At 51.3% G+C, this 26861-nt stretch overlaps 2 protein-coding genes across 2 annotated transcripts in view; both read left to right on the top strand.

The window, feature by feature from the left end:
* Positions 1 to 2482: 2482 nt before the first annotated feature.
* LOC308052352 (olfactory receptor 14J1-like) overlaps positions 2483 to 26861 on the top strand; it is a gene marked incomplete at its 5' end in the record, with an annotated part of 50290 nt that continues 25911 nt past the window's right edge. Inside the window, one exon of the mRNA XM_080364435.1 lies at positions 2483 to 2573. Within this exon, the coding sequence (XP_080220561.1) occupies positions 2483 to 2573 (91 nt within the window). The remainder of the gene's footprint in view (positions 2574 to 26861) is intronic.
* Positions 16007 to 16939, top strand: LOC308052329 (olfactory receptor 14J1-like; the record flags this gene model as incomplete). The annotated part of the gene is made up of 1 exon (XM_080364418.1): positions 16007 to 16939. One exon carries the CDS (start codon positions 16007 to 16009, stop codon positions 16937 to 16939), a length of 933 nt encoding a protein of 310 aa, XP_080220544.1.

Below are 26861 nucleotides of genomic sequence, written 5' to 3'. Positions count from 1 at the left end.
CATCTCTGCCTCTAGTTTGTTTTCTCTAACCAAACTTGGATGTTCTTTCTCAGTAGGATCCCTCAGTGGGACCCATTAACTTTACAAGAAACTTTGGAGTTTGCATCTGACTTTGACTTCTTGAGAAGATTCTTCAGCTTCCCCTCAGGGTCTGAGGTTCATAGACTCAGCACCAAACCCACCAGAGGAGTCATTAAAACATGGGCTGCTTCTGTGCTGCTGAGCTGGGCTGGGCTCCTGGGACACAGGGAGTTCATGGCAGCGGCAGCGCTGCAGAGAGACAGCTCTGCCCAGGAGCAGCTCCTCTGCACACGCAGCAGGGCTGAGGGCTCTGCCTGCAGCACCGAGGGCACAGGAGCCAGGCACAGAGAGATTAAAGGCAATGTGGGGTGGTTGGTTGCTGAGGATTCAATGAGACAAATCACAGTTCTAACACGGTAAGTCTCTGGCTGTAGGACAATGCAGCTGCATTTCCTGGAGGGAGAACTTAAGCTGGTACATCTCACAATTTACAGGATCTGTCAGGTCTCTCTCACAGTATCTCTGTTGCAGAGGAGAAGAACACACTCCAGAGCAGGGCTTCCCTGCTGCACTGTCAGAGGGACAGGGAATGACGACAACTTCTGCTGAAGGTGACTGCAGGGGGAGCACCCAGGGGTGCCCAGGGCTGTCCTGCAGAGCAGGGTCCCTGCACCCCAGAAGATGTGGAGGATGGAGCAAACCCGATTAGGCAGGAAAGGTGCTTCTGCTGTTGAGGGGTGCTGTGTGGGTCAGGGCTGCTCACAGTTTCTGATCACCCCCGGAATATTTATAACAAGAGGTTTCAAGGAGAAAATCAAGAGAAGGAGTATTTTAAAGTCAAGGAACTTCCCTGAGTCTTTGTTTTCAGTCTCCTACTCTTGGGGAATAGGTGGGGATAAATGCAAAAGCAGTTGTTATTTTTAAACAAATGTTTGAGAACTGCAACTGTTTGATCTTCAAGAGAATCCTGTCATGCCTTCAGCCACCCCTCTGCCTATGCAGGAACAGCATCACCTTTGCTGGACACCTTACACTTAATCTGACCTGTCCTGTTGTCCAGCCTGCAGACAGGAAGATGCCTCCAGGCAGTGCCTGTGAACAGGCAGCATCTGTAGGGCCAGGGGGAGGGCACAGAGGGTGGGATGGTCTGTGAGCACTGACAGGGAACAGACATGGACAGGGAAACACCTCCCAGGGGAGAATCTCCAGGCAGCAGGGATATAATCTGGGAAGGAGAGGAAATCTAAAGCAGATATATTGTGGGAGGGAGAACACAGACAATTAAATATGATCCCCTGCAGGTCAGATCCCTCCTGTGAGCAGCCCCCTGGCCTCCTGTCCCACCCAGCAAAGCCTCTGCCCTCAGGGCCGGGGGCTCCAAGGCATGAAGCAGCTCCTGTGCAGCCAGAGCTGCAGTTCCTCTGCAGAGCACAGGGGCTGAGAGCAGCTGCCCGGCACTGTTGGTGTCTGGGAGGTGGCTGCACAGCTGGGGAAGGGGGACGCTGTCTGAGTGCCCGGCTGCCTCTGCCCTGGCCTCTCTCACACCCACCCTCACCACATTTTCCTTCCTGCTCCCCTGCTCTGGGTCACTGCTGTTGGGATCTTGTTCTTGCTGTCAGGCTCTCTGGGGATGGCAGTTTCAGCTGCAGAGTCACAGCCTGATCTTGGGGGTCCTTTCCTGCAGGTGTGTCCATGGGCACATGTGTCCCAGCTTTGCTCTGACCTGTGGGCTGTGTACAATGCAGTCTGTGGGGCTGGGGAATGAGCTGTGTGTGTCCTGGGCTAAACGTTGGGTGCTGAGACCTTAGGGAAGGGTGAGACCTCTCATGGTCTGAGGTGGGTCCCTCTACTCTCAGCAGTGCCTAATGGGTTTTCAGGGTAACATGGGAGTGTGATCACCCTCCATCTCAGAAAGGTGCCAGCCCAGGGCAGCTGGAGCAGGACAGAGGGACAGAGCAGCTGCCCTCACTCGGCACTGACCCACAGGCACCCTCTGGTCTCGCAGGACTCACTCTGTTCTCCCTGTGTGCAGCAGAAATATCGAGGGTTTCTGACATCCAAGAACACTCCTCTGGGTGGGAGGAGAGAAGGAGCTGTAGAAACACCAAACCTCTCAAACACAGTTTCTCAGGCCTGGGGGTACAGATGCTGACAGTCCCTTCTGCACCAGGAGCAGTTACAGCTGACAAAGCTGAACTCCAGGACTGGCCCCTGCCCACCCAATCACACAGGGTCAGGCTGACTGCTCAGGAGCCCCTGGGCAGAGACCCTGCTCTTCATTGCACACTCATCAAGCACCGACGAGGGCTCCAGCCAGTACGATCTCCTGGAAAATAATAAAATGGGTCTCTTTGTGTGAAGGAGTGGGAGAGACTTTGGGAAATGGCTTTGGTTGTTCCCCTAGAAGTCTCAATCTAAACCTTTTACTCCTTGCACAGGTCTTCATGCCCACAAGCATCCAATGTCCAACAGCAGCTCCATCACCCAGTTCCTCCTCCTGCCCTTCACAGACACACGGGAGCTGCAGCTCTTGCACTTCTGGCTCTTCCTGGGCATCTACCTGGCTGCCCTCCTGGGCAACGGCCTCATCATCACCACCATAGCCTGGGACCAGAACCTGCACACCCCCATGTACTTCTTCCTGCTCAACCTCGCCCTACTCGACCTGGGCTCCATCTCCACCATTGTCCCCAACTCCATGGCCAACTCTCTGTGGGACACCAAGGTCATTTCCTATGCAGGATGTGCTACACAACTCTTTCTGTTTGTCTTTTTAATTTCAGCAGAGTATATTCTTCTCACCATCATGTCGTACGACCGCTACGTTGCCATCTGCAAACCCCTGCACTATGGGACCCTCCTGGGCAGCAGAGCTTGTGTCCACATGGCAGCAGCTGCCTGGGCCACTGGGTTTCTCTAATCTCTGCTGCACACAGCCAATACATTTTCACTGCCCCTGTGCAAGGGCAATGCCCTGGGCCAGTTCTTCTGTGAAATCCCCCAGATCCTCAAGCTCTCCTGCTCATGGTCCTACCTCAGGGAACTTGGGCTCCTTGTATTTAGTCTCTTAATAGGATTTGGCTGTTTTGTGTTCATTGTGGTGTCGTATGTGCAGATCTTGAGGGCCGTGCTGAGGATCCCCTCTGAGCAGGGTCGGCACAAAGCCTTTTCCACCTGCCTCCCTCACCTGGCTGTGGTCTCCCTGTTTGCCAGCACTGGCATGTTTGCCCACCTGAAGCCCCCCTCCATCTCCTCCCCATCCCTGGACCTGCTGGTTTCTGTTCTGTACTCGGTGGTGCCTCCAGCAGTGAACCCCCTCATCTACAGCATGAGGAACCAGGAGCTCAAGAATGCCCTGTGCAAACTCATATCTTATTGTTTTGTAAAGCAATAAACTGCCCATCTTCTTCTACATGGCAGTTTTAATGTAACTAGTTGCAGATCCTGCCTTTCATCTCTATTTTCTGTTGTTATTGGCATTTTTAAAATTGTGATAACATTGTCATGCCTTTTCTAAATCACTGTTTGCTTTTCTTTTATAACCACTGGTTTTGTAAATGAGGAGCCATGATCTTTGTGTATTTAAACAAAATAAATGGTCCTGTGGTGACTTGATTTTCAATATACCCTTCCTGCAAGGCCTTTTGGAGCTGCAGGGACAGTTCCTGTCCATGGGAGGAGGGGAAAAGAGTCCCTCGTGGCAGCCCTGCCAGGGAGCAGCAGCGCTTGTTCTTCCAGAGCTGTTCTGGTTCCACTCCACACTCTCCTTCTCATCCCTGGTGTTGGTGCAAGGCCTGAGTGCTCTGGCAGCTTGGTCACCATCCTGCTGTGTCTCAGTGCTGTGGGCGCAGGCAGGGACAGGCAATGGGCACTGCTGTGACAGAGCTGGCCTCACAACAGCCTTTCTACAGAGAAAGTTGATCTCCTCAGGGCAATACACGATGGTTTATATCTTCAAGCAAATGTTTACGATAGTGTCCCACAGATGAAACATCAGTGTGCAGCTGAACAGTGTGTGTGTGCAGGTCTGGCACACAGCAGTGTCCTCTCACAGCCAGGCTCCTGCCAGAGACCTGCAGGACCAGCAGAGCAGGGCTGGGCTGTGCCCCTGTGCACTGGACACCCTGTGGAAGGAGCCCCAGGTCAGTCACCATGGACTGGCCTCCCACAACCACCATTTCCAGCACTGGCCTCTCACCCCCAGAAGCTGTTGTTCTCTCCCTTGTGTCCTTGTGTCCATTCTTCTTGCTATGGGACATGTCAGATGAGTGCAGAGCAGGTGACACAGCACAGGGCTGAGGTGTCTCCCAGCCTTTGGGAGTGGCAACAGGAGGCCAGAGGGACACTGTAACTCCTGCGTCTGTGTGTAAAAGGGACAGACTCTGTCTCTGAGCATCCCTGGCTGTACAAGGAGTCCTGAGACCAACTCAGATATGGATGCCTGACAGAACCTGACATTTCTGTGTGTGACTCCAGGAACAAACCCCACTGGATCAGTGAGATTCATCTCAGCTGCCTTGGACAGGATCATTTCAAGTGTTCCAGTCTGCTTTTTCACCCTTTCTTGTGATTCCAGATTGTGATCTCAAAAATGCCCTAGAAACCAGGATGGTTCTGGGGTCCTTAGAAAACACAGATCTCAATCCCATCCTCTAGAAGAGCAGGAATAGGAACAGGGAGAATAACAGGCTGGCCACCCTACCTCCCTCCCTGGGAAGGGGATGGGACAAGCCTCCTGCAGGCATTTCCAGGAATGTGAGGGACAAGAAAGGGATTGCTGAACCCAAACGTACAGGGGAAATAAAGGCATGTTGTGTACAGGGCGTTTGCAAGGCTCAGACATGGTCTCCTTCTGGCCAGAGTGGTGCTGATGGGGCTCAAGAAGTGGATGCTGGGTGGGAAGTTGGCTGAACCATCCAGCACTAATGTCATCAGAAGTACAAAGTCCTGTGTGCAGCCAGTTACTGGTGTCATCCCTCAGTGACCAGCACTTGGACAACACTGTTGAACATCTTTATTCTCCCTTTCCAAGAGACAGCACTTTAAGTGCCTTGAGGATGATACAAACCTGGGTGGACACCTTGAGCAGCCTCACCTGGTTCACCCTGAGCAGGAGAGTGAGGCAAGATGAGTGAGACAAGGGCTCTCTGCAAACCTGAGTTATTCTGTGATTTGACAGAATTTTTGCCTTGGACAGGTTTCAGGAGAGAGAATAGGTGGAAGAATAGGAAAAAAAAAAGAAAAGTGAGGCAGAAGAAGAGATATGGAAGGTGTTAACGGAAGTACAGGAGTTCCAGTGAGTAGAGCTTTTCACTCACAGTGTTAGTAGGAAATATATGTGACAAATTTGAACAAGGTGAGGAAGCGAGATGGGTGTCTACAGCCTGTGGGAAAGAGGGGCAGATGTAGGAATGTATAGAACATGCTTCAGTCTGGTGAGGTCCTGGGTGCTAAGGAGGGGGATGGATGAGTTCGGTATTATGAGGTGAGTTGTGTCTCAGACACTCATAATCCAGTCAAAATCAAGTGGCTGTGAAGGGACAGTGGGGTCAGTTCTGTGTCTGGAGGTGACAGCCCAGCAGCAGGGACATGGCTGGAAAAGAACCTCTGCTCAAGGGCCCACAGGCCCTACCCAGGAAGAGAGACGGGTTGTCATGTCCATCCCACCTGAGAACATGACGAGACATGGGCAGGGACATGGTCGTGTCTGTCAGAGAAGCTGAAAGAACAGCAGTAATTGTGGGATTTAGAAGATCATGGCAAGGTGACTTCTCTCTGGTCAAGTAAAATACCACAAGAAGCCTAACGGGTTGGGTTCCCTGCATGAAGGGCAGTTCATGAGATGGTCGAGCTTTTCTTGATAGTGGGAAGAAGCAGGAAAGAGAAAAAAGAAGTCTACTTGGAAGGTGAGGACTGGATATGAGGAGGAAGAAATGTCACTGGAAGGGCAGTGCTGTGGTGCAAGAGGTGACCCAGAGGGAGCTGGATCAGCCCATGGTTTGTGTTCCAAAGAGCAGCCAGTGAGGGTGCAGACGCAGCAGTGAAGGTGCAGAGATGCTGGGTGAGAGCAGGTGGGGAAGCGAGATGGGTGTCTGCAGCCTGCAGGGAAAGAGGCTGGAGGTCATGGCTTCTCCTTTCTGCTGCAGAAAGCAAACCAAGGGGTTTCTGAGCATCAGAGTTGAAGAAAAGACTCAAAGGAGACCTCATGGTGGCTACAGCTTCCTCACAAGGGGAGAAGGAAGGGAAGGCACTGATCTCTTCTCACTGGTGACTAGTGAAGGAGCCCAAGGGAATGGCAGAAGATGTGTCAGGGGAGGTTTAGGTTGGACATGAGGAAAAGGTTCTTCCCCCAGAGGTGCTGGACACTGAACAGGCTCCCCAGGGAGGTGTCACGGCCCCAACCTGACAGTGTTCAAGAAGAGACTGGACAACGTCCTCAAACACAAGGGGTGACCTGTGGGGTGTCCTGTGCAGGGACAGGAGTTGGACTCCATTATCCTTTGGGTCCTTCCAACTCAGGACATTCCATGATCCTATGAAACACTAGGTCAAAAGTCCATGTTCTCATTGTCCAGATGAGTTGTAAACACACACATCATGTGCATGTCCAGTGTGTGCATGTGGTGAGATGAACCCAAGGGAGCACAAACACCATCAGCTGTTCCTTGGGGTGCCATAAAGGTCAGTGGGACAGAGATGGTGTTCAGGGGTCTCTTCCAACCTGCGTTATTGTAGGATTCCATGAATCTTTTCCTTGGAGATCTAAAATGCCCCAGAGTAAATACAGCAGCTCCTCTGAGGAACGTTTCTCCACTCAAACCCTTGATAGGAAATCTATCATATACATTGGATGAAAGCAGCTCAGTTTGATCTGCTCACACTCTGGACCACAAGGAGGGTGATGGTGGGTACGATGTTGTGTGGTCACTTGTGTCTCAGGAACTCATAGTCCAGTAGGAACCAATGGGTGTGGAGGGCACTATGAGGTCACTTCTGCCTCTGCAGGGGATTGGCCAACAGCAGGAACATGGCTGGGAAAGGACTGTGAGGTCACACACACCAGACGAGCAATGGGGCCCAATCAGCATGGCTTGATGAAAGGCAGGTCCTGCTTGACCAGCCTGATCTCCTTCTGTGACAAGGTGACCGCTGAGCAGATGAGGGAAAGTCTGTCGTGGGCAGTGAATCCTCCACACGGGCTGTGGGTGTTGTGTCCTTAGACTGCAGTGAAGCCTTTCACACCGTGTCCCACAGCATCTCCTGGAGAAGCTGCAGCTCGTGGCCTGGATGGTGTATGTGCGATGGAGGGCTGGGCCAAAAGAATTGTGGTGATCAGAGCCAAATCCAGTTGGCGTCCGGTCACAAGTGGTGTCCCCAGGGCTCAGTATTTGACTCAGTTCTATTTAAGCTTAATCAATGATGTGGATGAGGGGATCGAGTGCACCCTCATTAAGTTTGCAGATGACACCAAGTTGGGTGGGAGTGTTGATCTGATGGAGGGTGGGGAGGCCATGCAGAGGGATCTGGACCCGCTGGATCATTGGGCTGAGGCCATTTGTATGAGGTTTGACCAGACCAAGTGCCGGGTCCTGCACTTGGGTCACAACAACCCCAGGCTCAGGGAAGAGTGGCTGGAAAATTGCCTGGTGGAAAGGGATCAGTGGATGTTGATGGACAGCAGCTGAACATGAGCCTGTGTGTGCCCAGGTGGCCAAAAGGGCCACCAGCATCCTGGCTTGTATCAGGAATGGTGTGGCCAGCAGGAGTAGCGTGATTGCGCCACTGTTCTCAGTGCTGATGAGGTCGCATCTTGAATCCTGTGTTCAGGTTTGGGCCCTTCATCATAAGAAGGACATTGAGGCACCAGAGAGAGTGCAGAGGAGGCGACGAAGCTGGAGACTGCTGATTCCACCTGTTCTGGAAAAAGAGGGAAGGGCGAGCAGGGAAGCAAATAGAAAAAATTTGGCTTTATTGCTATTTATTATGGAAATGCTCTCTGTTTGGCTATTCCTGAAATCTCTCTAATCATTCACACCAGTCTTGCAGTCGTTAGGAAAATGATGCACAGAGCCTTGGCATTTAAGAGCATTTTAGATGTTAGTGAGCCCTCTGGTGCCGTGAGCCTGAACTGCAGCTACTGAGAGAATGAACAAACCTCTAATGAAGTGAAAGGCAGAAGCAAACCCCAAGTTCTGAGGGTGTTTGGGACCCCACGAAGGGCCATCACTGACACAGCCGTGATGGAAACAACCAGAGCAGGTCCCTGTCCCTGGAGGCTGGTGAAAGAAAGTCTTTGAGACACTGGTTCCAGGTGGTGAGGGCCATGTGGAGGTGACTCTGATGCAATGTCAGCCCTTGATGCTTGTTCATCACCAGAATGGCTGAACCCTGACCCCTGGGACCTGGTAGATTTTTCTCCAATGTTTTTCAAGGCTTTTCCTGTGGTCAGTGTGAGTGTTTTGTGTTTTGGGGGTGGTGTTTATGTCAAGTGCTGTTGCTTTAACTGCAAGGCTCTGGTTTTCTGTGGAGTTGGAAATGCCTGTGAGCTCCTCACAACTCATCCAGCTTGTTTCATACACCTGGCAATGGTCACCAGTCACCTCAATGTCCCAGTCCCAAACTTGCTTGAATCCCCTATTTGAATCCACACCCCATCACTCCAGGAGGTTCATGGATCCACCAGGTTCATGGATGACTCCTGAGGACCATCCAAGTGTGGGCAGTGTAAGAGAGGAGCAGAGCAGGGTCGGCTCATGGGCCATGACTGAGCACAGCCACCCCAGCAGCAGCCGTTCCCCATCTCCCAGGCACAGCCATGCCCACAGCATGCAAATGGCACTGCCATACATGATTAGCCCAAGAGAGGCCTTTCTTCCTTCCCTATTCCCAGGAAGATCTTCCTCCTGTTCCTCCTCCACCTGCAGACATCAACTGCTTTCCATTGCTGGGCTCAGACATGGCTGGAAGGGTTCACTGAAGCCATCAGCCATCTCATTGCTTCTCCCTGACATGCCCTGACCCTCTCCCACACCTACAACGGCCAATCACGGCTGCTCAGGCCTCCCGCTCTTCAGAAGAGGCCTCGAGCTTCTTGGTTCTTCCTGGTGCTTATTGTAAACTTCCTCGCTCTCTGCAGAGATCACGGTGAGCTTTCTTGTCCATAAGAGCCCCTTTATGACCATGTCTCACTAAATGGTTGTGTTTGTATGATCATTTGTGCAGAAAGGGCAGTCACAGGACAGCACCCAATATGTCAAAACTGATGCCCAGTGAAATGCCGTAAAGGCCCGATGAGTTCCCCTGTGTCTGTGTCTCTCCTAGAAAGAGTCTGTCCCGAGAAGGGGATCCAGCTCCTGCCACTCTCTGCAGAGGCACATGAGCAGTGTCCATCACCTGGGGACACAAAGGGTGACGTTTGCCAGACCACCCTTCATGTGAACCACTTAGATGTGTGCTTGTGGATGGGTTATGGAGCCTTATAGTGCAAATACCTATGTAATTGTCATTGCCAGAGGGGATGCCACAGATGCAATGTATTATTTTACAAATATGTAAATATAAGCATGTATGACTGACATTCCTAGACATATTACACAAACACTTGAAGGATTATTAATGTCTTTTAACATGATGATCCTCAGAAGTCCACGTGCTTTGCATCTCAGGAAATGGGATCCAGAGTCCAAGGGCAGGATGGTTTGGGCTCTGTGCTGGGATCTGGAAACTGAAACGTGCTTCCATCTCCCAGCCCCCTGCCCTCCTCAGTGAGGGTGTGAGACATTCTGCCAGCGAGGGCTGAACTCACAGCCATGACCAGTATCTTATGTCCAACTGCAGCCAATGGTGTCCTGCCAGCTCAGGATTGGAGCTTCCATTGCTGGAGATGTTTAGAAGACGTGGAGATGTGGTGCTTTGGGACATGGTTTAGTGGTGGACTTGGCAGTGTTTGATTTACGGTTGGACTCCATGTTCTTAAGAGTCTTTTTCAGCCTAAATGATTCTCTGATTCTATGATTCGGGTTTAAACCATTTCAGTTCCATCACGTCCAGCTTCCCTCAGAGGCAGCTGCTGTGTGGCACAACTGTCCTGGCTCTCCAGGCAGGTTGGGCACTGGGTTCGTTCCTGCATTGGGAATTTTCCCCTTCCTGGGGTAAAAGACTGTTGAGCAGAGACAGTTGTAGAGATTTGGGTCACAGGGGTTTGCAGCAATCCTGTCAAACTCTGAGCAGGATGAGCTCTGGAGCCCAGGAAAAATGGAGATGCTCTGAAGGATGTTTGTGAACAGTGGTGCTGTCACTAGTAACAGTAACAGGGAACTCCTCATTCTCACTGATGATGATGATGATGAACTAAAGCTCTTTAATTTCATTCCTAAAAGTCATTCTTACTTTTCAAAACATCTACTACACCTCTGTAGTTGTGTCTTGAAAGAAGTTCTTAGAACAACGATTTCTCTCTCTTTTTATTCATACAAAGAGTACACCTCTTGGACAGAATTAACAAAAAATCATGCATCGTTCATAACTTCTCTCTTTTTCCCCCTGTTGTGAGGTGTTGTTGGCATAGGAGAACAGTTTCTTTTTGAGACAATGGTGGCCAAGGAACAGATCCCAGGTCAGTGCAAAGGCCCAAAGGAAGCCAGAATCTTTATGTGTGTGCACTGACACACACTGTCACCTGCATTTCCAGTCTCTGCAGTCCCAACCGTGCCGCAGAGTCTGGAGTTCTGAGCTCCCTCATCTGCCCTGTGTGACACGTGTAAAATGGAACTACCCCAGTCCAATGGCTGGTTTTGATTCTCTTCACAGCCTGAAGCACCACATGGGTCAGGAGAAAAGCCAGGATACCCAACCAGGACTCACATACCCTTCACGTAGATTTTAGGTGTTCCCTGGCATCTCAGCAGACATGTCACGCTGATATCTGGGTGCAAGGAGCTGGTCAAGTGCTTTGTTTTCATTTCTATAATGATGGATTTGTGTCTGGCTGATGTGCAGACTCTGTGCATGGATGCTGACACCTCTTGAACAACCTGCTCTGACAGGGTTAACAACACAGGCTGTTCTTTCTGGAGAGGCATTAGGACAGCAAAAAATAAGATCTTGGGTCAGGGGAAAAGAAAAAGGATGGAAAAGATGTAGTCAGGACTGTTCGGGGGCACTTGTAACGCAGCCCTGCACCTCATATGAATTTCTTCTGTGGTCTGAGAGAACCTGAGAGTTCTCCCTAATTTGAAAACATGAAGGGGAAGGAAGGACAGCGTCATTCAGGCTGGACGGGACCTCAGGAGGTGTCTTGACCAACCTCCTGCTCACAGCAGGGTCACACCAGATTGCTCAGGGCTTTATCCAAACACATCTTGGTCACATTCTGGGACAGAGTGAGTGCGCACTCCTGGGAAACAGCTTCCAGTGCTGGACTGTCCTCATGACTGGAAAGTTTCTCCCTGTCTACAGCACCTTTCCAAGCCCAACCATCCAGATTGCTTTTTATCCATCTACATGCACATTGACAGAGACCATAATATCCCACCTTGGACACAATAATATTACAGAGGGTGACACTGAATGCCTGCTAACTTCCAGGTAACAGACCACCACTGCTCTGCCCACATCCACAACCCTGTCCTTTCCTCACAGAAATCAAAGACGATGGACAGGCACAACCTGCCCTGGGCAAACCTCGTCACCTTCTCTTCCTGACACCCAGAAATGGGGTCCCAGTGGACATGCTCTGGGGCACAGCCCTTAGTTCCCCTGCTCACCCATGGGCCATTTTGAAAAGTGCACACACTGTGTGGGAGCTGCCAGTGGTCAGGGAGTCCCCCCAGTCTCCATGAGCTTTCCAAGATGGTGGAGAGTGGCCTCACTGTGACATGGTCCTGCTGTCCCAGCTCCTGGGATGCTGCCCCTGCTGTCCCATAGACTGGAGAGGATTGTGTTAGTACCAGTGACCCCTGACTTGATCTCCATCCACTGCTGGTTGTTCTGACTTGAGTTACAGAGGCCTGGGAGACCTTGCTGGACAAGAGGGAGAACAAGAGGACACAGGGATTCTCACCTCTTTCTTTTATTAAGTTCATCAGTGGCCAGACAATGAGTTTGTTTCTCCTTTAACTGTTCCTGCAGTATAACAGCTCATTATGGGAAGCTGAATTGCCTTACAGGTCTGGACTGAGCTTTGATCCGGACTGTTGCTGTGCTTGGAGGCTGCTGTCCTTGCAGACCAGATGAACGAACTCCTGCCACCCTGCCTGGCAGTTCATTCCATCCATGTCACAGCTCTGTCTGCAGCACTGACAGCTCCAGCTCCCCAGTCAGGTCCCATCCCTGCACCCGAGATGTCACATCTCCAGCCCCTTTTGGCTACCAAGGTCAAGATGTCCCATCCCTGGACCCTGTGAGGTCACCAAGACCCATGATGTCTCATCTCTGGACCCCTTAAACCACCAAGACCTAAAACGTCCCACCCCTGGACACTTTGGGCCACCCAGACTTATAATGCCCCAACTCTGGATCCAAGATGTCCCATTTGCAGCCATCTCGGGCCACCAAGAATTAAATGTCCCAACCCTTGGATCCCTTAGACCACCCCGGCCAAGATGTGCCGTCCCTGAACCCCTTAGGCCACCAAGACCTATAATGTCCCATCTCTGGACCCCTAGGGCCACCGCAAGCCAGGTTGCCCCATGTCAGAGCTCTAATGTCCTATCCCTGGAAACTTTGGGCCACTCAGATCATATGTCCCATCTCTGCTCCAAAGATGTCCCATCCCTGGACACTCTGGGCCAACAAGATGTAGGATTTCCCATCTATGGAAACCTTGAGCCACCAATACCTAAAATATTCTATCCCTGGACCCCTTAGACCACCAAGACTTAAGATGTCATTAGGGGCAGTCACATGGCTTCACCAAGAGGAAGTCATGCTTGACCAACCTAATTGACTGCTATGAAGACATAACGAGGTGGATACATGATGACAAAACAGTGGATGTGGTCTACCTTGACTTCAGTAAAGCCTTGGACACAGTGTCCCACAGCATCCTTGCTGCCAAAATCAGGAAGTGTGGATTGAATGAGCGGGTAGTGAGGTGGACTGCAAACTGGTGAAGGGAAGAAGCCAGAGGGTGGTGGTCAATGGGGCTGAGTCCAGTTGGAGGCCTGTATCTAGAGCAGTGCCTCAGGGTCAGTGCTGGGGCCAGTACTATTCAATAAATTCATCTGGACTGAGTTCTGATCTGGACTGTTGCTGTGCTTGGAGGCTGCTGTCCTTGAGACCAGATGAACTCACTCCTGCCACCCTGCCTGGCAGTTCATTCCATCCGTGTCACAGCTCTGTCTGCAGCACTGACAGCTCCAGCTCCCCAGTCAGGTCCCTGGCTGAGGACATGGCCTCACATCTGGGCTGAGCCACCCCAGCTGTGGCACCAGCCCAGCTCTGACCTGCACAAGAAATCTGGTACCAAGTGTCCAAGAGCCCATGTGTGCAAAGGCTTTGAATCAGAGCACAGACATGACATGGCCAAAGACTGATGAATGTCTCTCTAGACCTGGGAGTATAAAACCAGAATAAAATGCCTGAACTCATTCAACTGAAGATGTTCCTCCCCCGGCTTGGAAGAATTAGATCCTTTGCTGTAATACTGCTGGTGTCCTGTGTAATGGTGGGACAAGAAAAGTTGATTCTCATACTAATTCATTGTTTATTACAAAGAACACAATGATGTGTCTCTTCAGAGGAGAGAGAATCAATGTCACTTATTAATTGAGGTTGTTTCAAGGATGTGCCCCTGGAGCCCCAGGGACACCTGGAGGAGCCCAGAGGGGACAGAGAAAGGGACATCATGGGCTGCTTCTGTGCTGCTGAGCTGGGCTGGGCTCCTGGGACACAGGGAGCTCATGGCAGCGGCAGCACTGCAGAGAGACAGCTCTGCCCAGGAGCAGCTCCTCTGCACACGCAGCAGGGCTGAGGGCTCTGCCTGCAGCACCGAGGGCATAGGAGCCAGGCACAGAGAGGGGAAAGGCAATGTAGGGGGTTGGTTGCTGAGGGCTCATTGAGAGACAAATCTTCACAGTTCTAAGACGGTAAGTCTCTGGCTGTAGGACAATGCAGCTGCATTTCCTGGAGGGATCTCCTAAAGATGATACATCTCACAATTTACAGGAGCTGTCAGGTCTCTCTCACAGTATTTCTCATGTAGAGGACAAGAACATGGTCCAGACCAGCGCTTCCCTGCTGAACTGTCAGAGGGACAGGGCATGATGGCAGCTTCTGCTGAGGGTGATTGCAGGGGGAGCACCCAGGGGTGCCCAGGGCTGTCCTGCAGAGCAGGGTCCCTGTACCACAGGGCTGTGCCGGGCAGAGACTCTGCCGCCTGCCAGGGTCAGCGCTCAGCCTGCCTGGGGAGACCCCAACAACAAGGAGGGGAGAAACTGTGGGGAAGGAGCGACCCCCAGCAGGGAAGGGTCCTTCTGCTGCTTCTGTACAGGCATTACTTTAAAGATAAGGAGGTTACCTGAGTCTGTCCTTTCAGTTTCCTATTCCAAGACTGGAGTTTTTGGTGGGGAGAGGGGCATGTGTCAAAGGATAAATGCAAACCGAGCTCTCATGCTTTAACAAGTCACTGAGATTGCTGAACTGCAACTGTGAGTGATCAGTACATCTGCCAGGAGGCTCATGACATCCCTTCCCCACCCCTCTGCCTGTGCACAGCACCTGCATCACCTTGGCTGGACCCGTCAGCCTTAGTCTGACCTGCCCTGTTTTCCAGCCTGCAGACAGGAAGATGCCCCCAGGCAGTGCCTGTGAACAGGCAGGATCTGTAGGGCCAGGGGGAGGGCACAGAGGGTGGGATGGTCTGTGAGCACTGACAGTGAACAGACATGGACAGGGAAACACCTCCCAGGGGAGAATCTCCAGGCAGCAGGGAAATGATCAGAAATGAGAGAAAACTAAACCCGGAATTGTTATGGGAGGGAGAAGAGAGAAAATTCCCTGTGACCCCCTGCAGTGTAGATAACAAGACAGCAACAGCTGCCAGGGAAGGAGTCTGTGCTTTCAGTTTTCCACTCTTGATTGTCAGGGTGTGCAGTGGGAAATGGGGATTTATTTCTCTCTTTGGAGAAGACACTGAGACCCCAGTTCTCGTTAGGACGTGTCTGAGCTGCTCCTGAGCCCCTGCACACACAGAGCTGCCCCTGGGCAGTGCCAGGAGGTGTGAGCAGGACAGAGCTGAGCACACAGCGGGTGTGACGGGGTCTGTGACACTGACAGGGAGCAGACCAGGGACAGACACACAGCTGCAGGCAGCACTGACATGGGCAGGGAGAGGAAGCTACAACCTGAAATGCTTGAGACGGGATACAGGACCCCCCTGCCATCCCCTGCAGTGCAGACACATTTCCCAGTGCAACCCCTGGTCTCCTCTCCTTCCCAGCAGACCCTCTGCCCCAAAGCCATGGGGTCCAGGTCACCAGTCTCCACCTCAGCAGCTGGACCTCCAGGTGAAGGGTTCCTGTGGTACACAACAAAGGTGCTAAAAGTACTTTCTCTCCAGTGTCATTATGTGAGTGGCAGCAGCACAGCCGGGTCAGGAGAAGGTTCCACAGCATGCCCGTCTGCCTTTCTGTCCTTGCTTTATTTTCTGGTAGCACTGCAGTGTCCTTTATTGTTTCTCCACTTGTCCCTAGTGCTCTTTCTCTCTGGGGTTAGGGTGGGGATGTGGGTCAGTTTTTGTTCTGAAACAAGTTCAGTGGATCTTGCCTCAAAGATGTGTTTATGGAAACCAGATGCCCAAGCTGTATTTTAAGCTGTGATGAACAGTTTTTCTCACTTGGTAGAAAGAGAGAATGAGCTGAAACATCCCTTCATCAGGGAGGGAGTTTTCCATGAGAAACAACATGATATTTTCCGCAGAGAAATCTCCCCTACTTTGTCACTGCCTTTTCCTCCTTGCACAGGTCCTCATGCCCACAGGCAGCCAATGTCCAACAGCAGCTCCATCACCCAGTTCCTCCTCCTGCCCTTCACAGACACACGGGAGCTGCAGCTCTTGCACTTCTGGCTCTTCCTGGGCATCTACCTGGCTGTCCTCCTGGGCAACGGCCTCATCATCACCACCATAGCCTGGGTCCAGCACCTCCACACTCCCATGTACTTCTTCCTGCTCAACCTCGCCCTACTCGACCTGGGATGCATCTCCGCCACTCTCCCCAAATCCATGGCAAACTCTCTGTGGGAAACCAGGGCCATCTCATACTCAGAATGTGCTGCACAGATCTTTTCATTTGCCTTCTTTGTAGCAGCAGAGTATATTCTTCTCACCATCATGTCGTACGACCGCTACGTTGCCATCTGCAAACCCCTGCACTACGGGACCCTCCTGGGCAGCAGAGCTTGTGTCCACATGGCAGCAGCTGCCTGGGCCACTGGGTTTCTCTATTCTCTGCTGCACACGGTCAATACATTTTCACTGCCCCTATGCAATGGCAATGCCCTGGGCCAGTTCTTCTGTGAAATCCCCCAGATCCTCAAGCTCTCCTGCTCATGGTCCTACCTCAGGGAAGTCTGGCTTCTTGTAGTCAGTGCCTGTTTAACTTTTGGCTGTTTTGTGTTCATTGTGGTGTCGTATGTGCAGATCTTGAGGGCCGTGCTGAGGATCCCCTCTGAGCAGGGTCGGCACAAAGCCTTTTCCACCTGCCTCCCTCACCTAGTCGTAGTCTCCCTGTTCCTCAGCACTGCCATGTTTGCCTACCTGAAGTCCCCCTCCATCTCCTCTCCATCCCTGGATCTGGTGGTGTCTGTTCTGTACTCAGTGGTTCCTCCAGCAGTGAACCCCCTCATCTACAGCATGAGAAACCAGGAGCTCAAGGATGCCCTCTGGAAACTCATATCTTATTGTTTTGTAAAGCAATAAACCACCCATCTGGTTCTACATAAGTGCTTTAATGTAGGTAATTACAGGTGCAGCCTGTCATCTGGATTTTTTGTTGTTATTAGTTGTTTTCTTATTGTGATAATGTTGTCATCCCCTTTCTAATTAATTATTAGCTTTTCTTTTATAACTGTTGGTTGTGTAAATAAGGAGTCATGCTCTTCTTGTCTCTAAACACAATAAAGGGCTCTTTAGTGACTTGTTTTTCACTATTTCCTTCCTGCAAGCCCTTTTTAGAGCTGCAGGGATGGTTCCTGTGTTTATGCGAGGAGGGTAAAAGAGTCCAGCCTGGCAGCCCTGCCAGGGAGCAGCAGCGCTTGTTCTTCCAGAGCTGTTCTGGTTCCACTCCACACTCTCCTTCTCATCCCTGGTGTTGGTGCAAGGCCTGAGTGCTCTGGCAGCTTAGTCATCGTCCTGCTGTGTGTCAGTGCTGTGGGCGCAGGCAGGGACAGGCAATGGGCTCTGCTGTGACAGAGCTGGCCTCACAACAGCCTTTCTAGACAGAAAGGTGATCTTCTATGGGCAGACCTGGAAGGTTCAAGTCTTCAGCTTCTTACAAAGTTTTTCTCAATAACGTGTCCAAGAAAGTAACCCTCAGATTAAGCACCAGTGTACAGCTGCACAGTGTGTGTGTGCAGGGCTGGCACACAGCAGTGTCCTCTCACAGCCAGACTCCTGTCAGAGACCTGCAGGACCAGCAGAGCAGGGCTGGGCTGTTCCCCTATGCACTGGACACCCCGTGGAAGGAGCCCCAGGTCAATCACCATGGACTGGCCCCTCACAACCAGCATTTCCAGCACTGGCCTCTCACCCACAGAGGCTGTTTTCTCTCCATGGATGGACACTCAATGAATAGTTCAGCAATCCATGTTTGCTTTGTACAGATGAGATGTACAGAATCATGTGGCTGTAAAGGGGACAGTGGGGTCAGTTCTGTGTCTGGAGGTGACAGCCCAGCAGCAGGGACATGGCTGGGAAAGAACCTCTGCCCAAGGGCCCACAGGTCTTACCCAGGAAGAGAGACGGGTTGTCATGTCCATCCCACCTGAGAACATGACGGGACATGGGCAGGGACATGGTCGTGTCTGAGATGTGAGCACGCACATAATGTACGTGAGGTGACATGGACCTGACTGAGCACAAACACCATCAGCTATTCCTTTCCATTCCATGAAGACCTGTGAGATAGACGAGGTCTTGAAGTCACTTCATTTTGGGAGGAACAACCTATGGGAAATCACGTGAATGCAGCACTGGGTTGTGCTTCCTTGAACTGAGCTCCCTGTGTCCATTCCTCATGACGTGGGACATCTCAGATGGGTGCAGAGCAGGTGACACAGCACAGGGCTGAGGTGTCTCCCGTCCTTTGGGAGTGGCAACAGGAGGCCAGAGGGACACTGTGACTCCTGCCTCTGTGTGTAATAGGGACACACTCTGTCTCTGAGCATCCCTGGGTGCACAAGGAGTCCTGAGACCAACTCAGATATGGATGCCTGACAGAATCTGACATTTCTGTGTGTGACTCCAGGAACAAACCCCACTGGATCAGTGAGATTCATCTCAGCTGCCTTGGACAGGATTATTTCAAGTGCTCCAATTTGCTCTGTCACCCTATTTGTGATTCCAGATTGTCATCTCAAAAGTGCCATAGAAACCAGAATGGTTCTGGGGTCCTTAGAAAAATCAGACCTCAAACCCATCTTCAAGAAGAGCAGGGATTGGAACTGGGATAACTACAGGCTGGCCACCCTTCCTCCCTCCCTGGGAAGGGGATGGGACAAGCCTCCTGCAGCCATTTCCAGGAATGTGAAGGGCAAGGAAGGGATTGCTGAACCTAAATAGACAGAGGAAAGAAAGGCATGTTGTGTACAGGGCGTTTGCAAGGCTCAGCCATGGTCTCCTTGTGGCCAGAGTGGTGCTGATGGGGCTCAGGAAGTGGATGCTGGGTGGGAAGTTGGCTGAACCATCCAGCACTAATGTCATCAGTGGTACAAAGTCCTGTGTGCAGCCAGATACTGGTGTCATCCCTCAGTGGCCAGCACTTGGAGAACACTGTTGAACATCTTTATTCTCCCCTTGTATGATGTAACAGAGTGAATCTTTAGTGCCTTCGAGGATGATGCAAACCTGGGTGGAGGCCTTGAGCAGCCTCACCTGGTTCACCCTGAGCAGGAGAGTGAGACAAGATGAGTGAGACAAGGGCTCTCTGCAAACCTGAGTTATTCTGTGATTTGACAGAATTTTTGCCTTGGACATGTTTCTGGAGAGAGAATAGGTGGAAGAACAGGAAAAAAAAAAAGGCAAAAAAGGATATATGTGCTGTGTTAACATAAATACAGCAGTTCCAGTGAGGAGTGCTTTTAAATCTCATTGTTGGTAGGAAACATATTTGAATAATTTGAACAAGGTGAGGAAGTGAGATGGGTGTCTACAGCCTGTGGGAAAGAGGGGCAGGGGTAGGACTGTGTAGAGCACCGTTCAGTCTTGGTCAGGTCCTGGGTGCTAAGGAGGGGGATGGGTGTGTGTTGTATTATGAGGTCAGTTGTGTCTCAGACACTCATAATCCAGGCAGAATCATGTGGCTGTAAAGGGGACAGTGGGGTCAGTTCTGTGTCTGGAGGTGACAGCCCAGCAGCAGGGACATGGCTGGGAAAGAACCTCTGCCCAAGGGCCCACAGGTCTTACCCAGGAAGAGAGACGGGTTGTCATGTCCATCCCACCTGAGAACATGACGGGACATGGGCAGGGACATGGTCGTGTCTGTCAGAGAAGCTGAAAGAACAGCAGTAGTTGTGGGATTTAGAAGATCATGGCAAGGTGACTTCTCTCTGGTCAGGTAAAATACCACAAGAAGCCTAACGGGTTGGGTTCCCTGCATGAAGGGCAGTTCATGAGATGGTCGAGCTTTTCTTGATAGTGGGAAGAAGCAGGAAAGAGAAAAAAGAAGTCTACTTGGAAGGTGAGGACTGGATATGAGGAGGAAGAAATGTCACTGGAAGGGCAGTGCTGTGGTGCAAGAGGTGACCCAGAGGGAGCTGGATCAGCCCATGGTTTGTGTTCCAAAGAGCAGCCAGTGAGGGTGCAGACACAGCAGTGAAGGTGCAGAAATGCTGGGTGAGAGCAGGTGGGGAAGCGAGATGGGTGTCTGCAGCCTGCAGGGAAAGAGGGGCAGGGGCAGCACCGTGTGGAACAGCCTGTGGTGGAGATGGCAAAGGGCGCTGTAAGGCTGGAAGGGACCCACAGAACCCAGGTCTGTGTCCCCTTGGCCAAGGCAGTTGTCTCTGCCACTGACCCCAGGAGCAGACATGTTGTCCTCATGGCACTGGGGCCTCGGTGCCTCCTTGCAGCCCCATGGGGAAGCTGGAAGTTGTTGTCCCAGTGTTGTCCTTCCCTGGGCCTTGCACACCGACATCCCACGGTCCCAGGAAGAGCCCTGAGCCATGTGTGAGGGACAGGATCCCCCTTCCCATTGCCTGGAGCTCATGGCTTCTCCTTTCTGCTTCAGAAAGCAAACCAAGGGGTTTCTGAGCATCAGAGCTGAAGACTCTAAGGAGACCTCATGGTGGCTACAGCTTCCTCACAAGGGGAGAAGGAAGGGAAGGTACTGATCTGTTCTCTGTAGCGACCACTGACAGTATCCAAGGGAATGGAAGAAAAATGTGTCAGGAGAGGTTTAGGTTGGACATGAGGAAAAGGTTCTTCCCCCAGAGGTGCTGGACACTGAAGAGGCTCCCCAGGGAGGTGTCACGGCCCCATCCTGACAGTGTTCAAGAAGAGACTGGACAACGTCCTCAGACACATGGGGTGATCTGTGGGGTGTCCTGTGCAGGAACAGGAGTTGGACTCCATGATCCTTGTGGGTCCTTCCAACTCAGGACATTCTGTGATTCTATGAAACACTAGGTCAAAAGTCCATGTTTTCATTGTGCAGATGAGATGTAAACACACACATCATGTGCATGTCCACTGTGTGCATGTGGTGAGATGAACCCAAGTGAGCACAAATGCCATCAGCTGTTCCTTGGGGTGCCATAAAGGTCAGTGGGACAGAGATGGTGTTCAGGGGTCTCTTCCAACCTGTTTTATTGTAGGATTCCATGAATCTTTTCCTTGGAGATCTAAAATGCCCCAGAGTAAATACAGCAGCTCCTCTGAAGAGCGTTTCTCCACTCAAACCCTTGATAGGAAATCTATCAGATACATTTGATGAAAGCAGCTCAGTTTGATCTGCTCACACTCTGGACCACAAGGAGGGTGATGGTGGGTACGATGTTGTGTGGTCACTTGTGTCTCAGGAACTCATAGTCCAGTAGGAACCAATGGGTGTGGAGGGCACTGTGAGGTCACTTCTGCCTCTGCAGGGGATTGGCCAACAGCAGGAACATGGCTGGAAAAGGACTGTGAGGTCACACACACAGACGAGCAATGGGGCCCAATCAGCATGGCTTGATGAAAGGCAGGTCCTGCTTGACCAGCCTGATCTCCTTCTGTGACAAGGTGACCGCTGAGCAGATGAGGGAAAGTCTGTGGTGGGGAGTGAATCCGCCACACGGGCTGTGGGTGTTGTGTCCTTAGACTGCAGTGAAGCCTTTCACACCGTGTCCCACAGCATCTCCTGGAGAAGCTGCAGCTCGTGGCCTGGATGGTGTATGTGCGATGGGTAAAGAACTGGCTGGAAGGCATTTTGTCCCCTGGATCCATTTTTCCCCTTCCTGTTCACATGGGTATCCCATGAATGCATCACTGCTCTACCCCAGTGTAGAGAGGCACAAGGCCTTCTCCTCCTGGACCTCTCACCTCACCTGTGCCACTGGTTTCTCCAGCACCGTCATCCTGGACTGTGGGATGCCCAGAACAGCCCTCCCGAGACAGTTTGACAAAGTCTTTTTTCTACTCCTTCCCCACATCCCTGAGAAAAATGGTCAGGAAAGCTTTGAGGTGCACAGAGAGCCCATCAACATGTTGTCAAGCTGCTCTCTCTGAACAGGCCCAGAGGACCTGGACAGCATTTGCTGTGTCCCAGAAACTCACCTGAAAGGTTGGGATATGGAGAAACGGATTGGTCTGAGAAGAGACGAACAGGGGCTGGTGGAACTGGCTGGTGTGACCATGAGACGTCTCTCCAACACCTCAGAAAAGTCCTGGCTCTCAGGGAGGCTGCATGGTCCTCTAAGAAAAAGAATATGAAAAATGACGTATCATGGAATCATAGAATAATTGTGGCTGGAAGAGACCCTTAAGATCATCGAGTCCAACCATAACCTAAATCTGGCACTAAACCATGTCCCTAAGAGCCCCATCTATCTGTGTTTTAAACACCTTCAGTGATGGGGACTCCACAACCTCACTGGGCAGTCTGCTCCATTGCTTCAAAACCCTTTCCCTGAAGAATTTATTCTTCATATGCAATCTAAACCTCCTCGTGTGCAATTTGAGACCATTTCCTCTTCTCCTACCACTTCCTATTTGGGAGAAGAGACCAACACCCTCCATGATAAAACCTCCTTTCAGGCAGCTGTAGGGACTAATAAAGTCTCTCCTCAGCCTCCTGTTTCAAGGCTGAACAGCCTCAGCTCCCTCAACCGCTCCTCATGAGACTGGTGCTCCAGACCCTTCACCAGCCTTGTCACCCTCCTCTGAACTCTCTCCAGCACCTCAATGTCTTCCTTGCCATGAGGGGCCTCAAACTGACCCCAGGATTCAAGGTGCAGCCTCACCAGTGCCCAGTACAAAGGGATGATCACTTCTCTAGTCCTGCTAAAGCTCTGATTGAATCAAGGCTGGAACACCTTGGTGTGACCCAGTTGGTGACAGGTTGGACTGCAGACTCCTGAGGTCCCTTCAACCTCAGTTCTCTCATGATCCCATTGTGATGTTGGGCTCTGTTTCAGACTGGAGCAGAGCAGGCGATGATGGGACAGGATCCACCTGTGCTATAGGTGACCATCTAAACCAACATCTCAGCCAGGGAACCAGCCAACACCTCAGTGTGACTCGCTCTGGGCAACGTGTGGAGTCCTGGGCAGGGCAGGTTCAGAGGGTGTGGGGCGCTGTGCAAGACACAAAATCATCTTGGCTTAATGCTTGTAGGGCCATCTGGTGGCAGTTAATGAAAGAGTTCTCCAGAACTGGGGATGGATCTAGGACACAAATGTCTTCATCTCCAGGGACACAAACACCTGGTGCCAGTGTAAATGCCCCGGGAACCCCTGCCCAGGCTCCACCTGCACTGCAAGGTGCTCTGGTCTCCCCAGGTCCTGTGTGATAGATGCCAATCCCAGGCCAGCACCTCAGGTACACTGGGCCCCTAAAATGGCACTGGCTGTTTATGGTGAGACAGCTGATGACTGATGTACTAAGCGTAGGAGAAGAAATATTGGTCTTCCCCTGTACTTCTATTACCAACACTCTCTGATTTCATCTCCCTCGTCATTCAGGAGTTCCCACCTCTCCTGATTCAATGTCCCTGTCCAAGGACAACTTTCCAGCACTGTCTGGACGTTTGCCCTTCCCAGTGCTCTCAGGTTTCTCCTCCACTTGCTCTTTGGTCATTCAGTGGCCTCTCAACTGTCTGGTTTCTGCTTTGAGCTTCAGGGAGTTACAAACTTGCCCCGTTCTTCAGAGCTCTAATTAACATGGCAGTCAACACGTTCATTGTGTTTATTTCTATCCTCTCCTGTCTCTCTGTCTAAAGCAGTTCTTGTGTGGGTGTCCCTTGTGGGTGCTGGACCTCACCAGATCCACTTACACACACAGCTGAGGAAAGTGTTTTGCTGTTGATTGAACTGTGCAGTGTTTGCACAGGAGAGCAGGTGGAGCTGGTGCACAGGAGCTGCAGCATCTCCTGCAGAGCTCAGTGGAGAAGTCTGATGGAGGAAAAGTGATGCAATCTCTGGTGGCCAATGAGGGAACCGGCAGACTGGGGGTGGGGATGAGGAGCCAGGTTGTCCATACAGTGTCCAGCCTCAAGGGACTGTTCTCCTGCCTGTCCAGATGTCTTCAGGAGACCCTCGAGATCAATGTCCAGTGTAGAATGCTGCTGTTACTTCTTCTACACACTGAAAAATGACAGAAAACAAGCTGGAAAGAAAAAACCTCCTTCATTAAATCTTCTTTGAAACCTTCATCAGCAAGTGTCCCATTGAAACCCCTACAGTTAGTTCTACAAGTCTGGAAGATTTAAATGAAATTACAGAAAGAAACATTGCTCGTTAGGGCTTTCTGTTTTTTAATGAGCCCCATGGCGTATTTGGTGTTGAGTCCATGAACCTCAGTTACCAAGCACAGACTGAAGAATCTGCTCAAGAAGTCCAAGCCAGAACAAACTCCAAAGTACCTTGAAGCATTAATGGGCCCCACTGAGGGCTGTTACTGACAAAGCCTCCCAGGGACTCGTTAGAGCAGATAATTGGAGGCTGTGATTGCATCAGGCAAAGGCAGAGTGCAGCAGCTCTGATGCTGAGAAAGCCCTTGGCTTGTCTGATGAAGGACAATGGCCAAGCCTTGAGCCCCTGCCCCTGGAAGGGAGATCCTGTCCCTCACGTGTGGCTCAGGGCTCTTCCTGGGGCTGTGGGGAGTGCGATACCCAGTGCAGGACAATGGTGTGACACTCCCTGGGGGTGCAAGGAGGCAATGGGGAGCCATGGCCATGACAACCATGTGTCTCCTCTTAGGCCTCGCTGGCAGGGTCATCAGCCATAGCCAAGGGGACAAAGACCTTGGCTCTTTCAGGGACATCCAGCCTTGCCAGCGCCCTTGGCCATGTCCACCATGGTCCATCCTGCACTGTCCCAGGCCTGTGGCTGTTTCCACACAGGCTGCAGACACCCCATGCGCTTCCCCACCTTGTTCTCAGCCCAGTGTGTCCTCACCTGTGCTGCTGTCTCTCCATCCTCACCAGCTGTTCCTGGAAACAGAAAGCCATGGCTGATCTTGAGTCCTGAATGAACACAGGACTGCACTCAGAATGACATTTCCTGATCCTGAGCTCCACTCTGGACCTCCAGAGCTGCAGTGTCTGATGGTTTCTGATGGTTTTCCTTTCTCTTGCTGTTCCCTCTACCAAAAATTGTAAAATAAAGTAAAATAAAAGGCATCATCTTGGAAAGTTATCCTCAAGTTTTCTGAAGCTACTACTGCCCTTTCTTGTCATGGTTTTACCATAGTCACCAACCAGGACCATGAGAGCTGCTCACAGTCTCCAGGTGGGATAAGGGCGAGAACTGAATGGGAAGGGAGAAACTTGTGGGTTTAGAAAAAATATAATAAGATAATGAGAATAATACACTACTACTAATAATATGCTTAAACTAAAATACACATAAAGTAAAATATATGATACTCAGTGCAATCCTCCACATAACTCTAGTTGTGCTGAACAGGCAGCCCAAAAGAAGAGAGCACCCTGGTCCTGAACAGCTGATCCAGGGAAGAGAAAGTACAAGTGCAAAAGGCAGAGAGGCCCAAGGGCCAACTGAAAAACAGCAAAACATCATAAAACTGAACTAACACTGAACTCGCAATAGAATAGAACTTCCGAACAGAGCTAACCAATGTAGCCAGAAAACCAAAACTAAGGTGCTGGAAAAGGCATCTCCAGCTTTATAGAGAGCATGACGCTAATGGTAGAGAATAGCTCCTTGATTGACCTGGATGTCAATCAAGGTGCTGTCGTGTCTGTGCCCCCTTGACCAATTTGAACCTGCAGCTGCACTCCAGAGAAGTCCTTGGTTTCACTGACAATAGTCCTGGTAAATTAAATAGAAATAGATAGATTAAATTAAGAAAATATACTCAGTGCTATCCCCCGTGTAACTCCAGTCACACGGAGCAGCCAGTCCTGCAGAAGGGAGCACCTTGGTCCTGAACAGCCCATCCCAGCGAGAGAGAGCAAAAGGGCAACAGGCAGAAAGGCCCAAAGGCCAACGGCAAAATGGCAGAACGGCAAAAAGCCGAACTGACCTCGAACTCCTGACAGGATGAAACTTCTGAATGGAACTGACCAAACCAGCTGCAAAACCCAAAGTAACGGATGTAATAAGCCCTAAAAGCCGGCTCCAGCTTTAGACTGAGCATGGCGCGAATCATAGGGAATATGTCATTGATCAGCCTGCATGTCAATCCAGGTGCTGTCCTGTCTGTGTCCCCTCCTGCCAATCTGCATCCACAGCTGGATGGCCAAAGAAGTCCTTGGTTTCCCTGACAACAGCCAAGATACCAGTGAGTTCTGACATTCCTTTCATAGCAAATGGCAAACACTGTAAAGCTGCTAAAAGACAAAATGAACTCTATCCCAGGGAAGAAACAGCGTTATCTCATTTTTCTCATAGTAAATCTAAACAAAAGACTGTACTGGCTGTGAAGGAGAGAGGTTCAAAATGCATGAAGAAAATCAACTCAATTTCAGTAAAACCACCACGTTTCCTCAGGCTCTCCTTCATCAAGCTAAAGAAGTTTGGGTCTCTCAACCTCTCCACACATGACCCAGACTTTCTCTGGCCACACGACAGCTCCTCCCGTTCCTCCAGAATGGGGAACCTCACACTGGGACACTCGGCTCCAGATGTGACCACACCAGTGGTGAGTCACGATGGACAATAACTGCCCTTGTCTGGGTGGCCACGCTCCTCCCAGTGCAGCCCAATGTGCTCGTGGGCATGTTCCTGCTCAGCACCACTGAGAACTGGCTGAACATCCAGGCTCAGAGGGTTGTGACCAGTGGCACAAAGCCCAGCAGGAGGTACCATGAGGAGCATTGAAGGACACCATATCCCCACCCAACATCTCCTCCTACAGGTGTCTCTTGGGTCCCTGGAACCACCTCAGTGCCAAGGGGGAGAGCACGGCCTGTATGGGGTGGAGGAGATGGGATCTGGCATGAGGGTCCAGGGGCAGTTTCTCCTGG

The sequence above is a fragment of the Nesoenas mayeri genome, assembly GCF_963082525.1.
Source record: "Nesoenas mayeri genome assembly, contig: SCAFFOLD_40, whole genome shotgun sequence".
In the NCBI taxonomy this organism is placed as follows: Eukaryota; Metazoa; Chordata; class Aves; order Columbiformes; family Columbidae; genus Nesoenas; species Nesoenas mayeri.
Note: the sequence above shows the minus strand (reverse complement) of the source record. Positions and strands in the feature narration are given on the sequence as shown.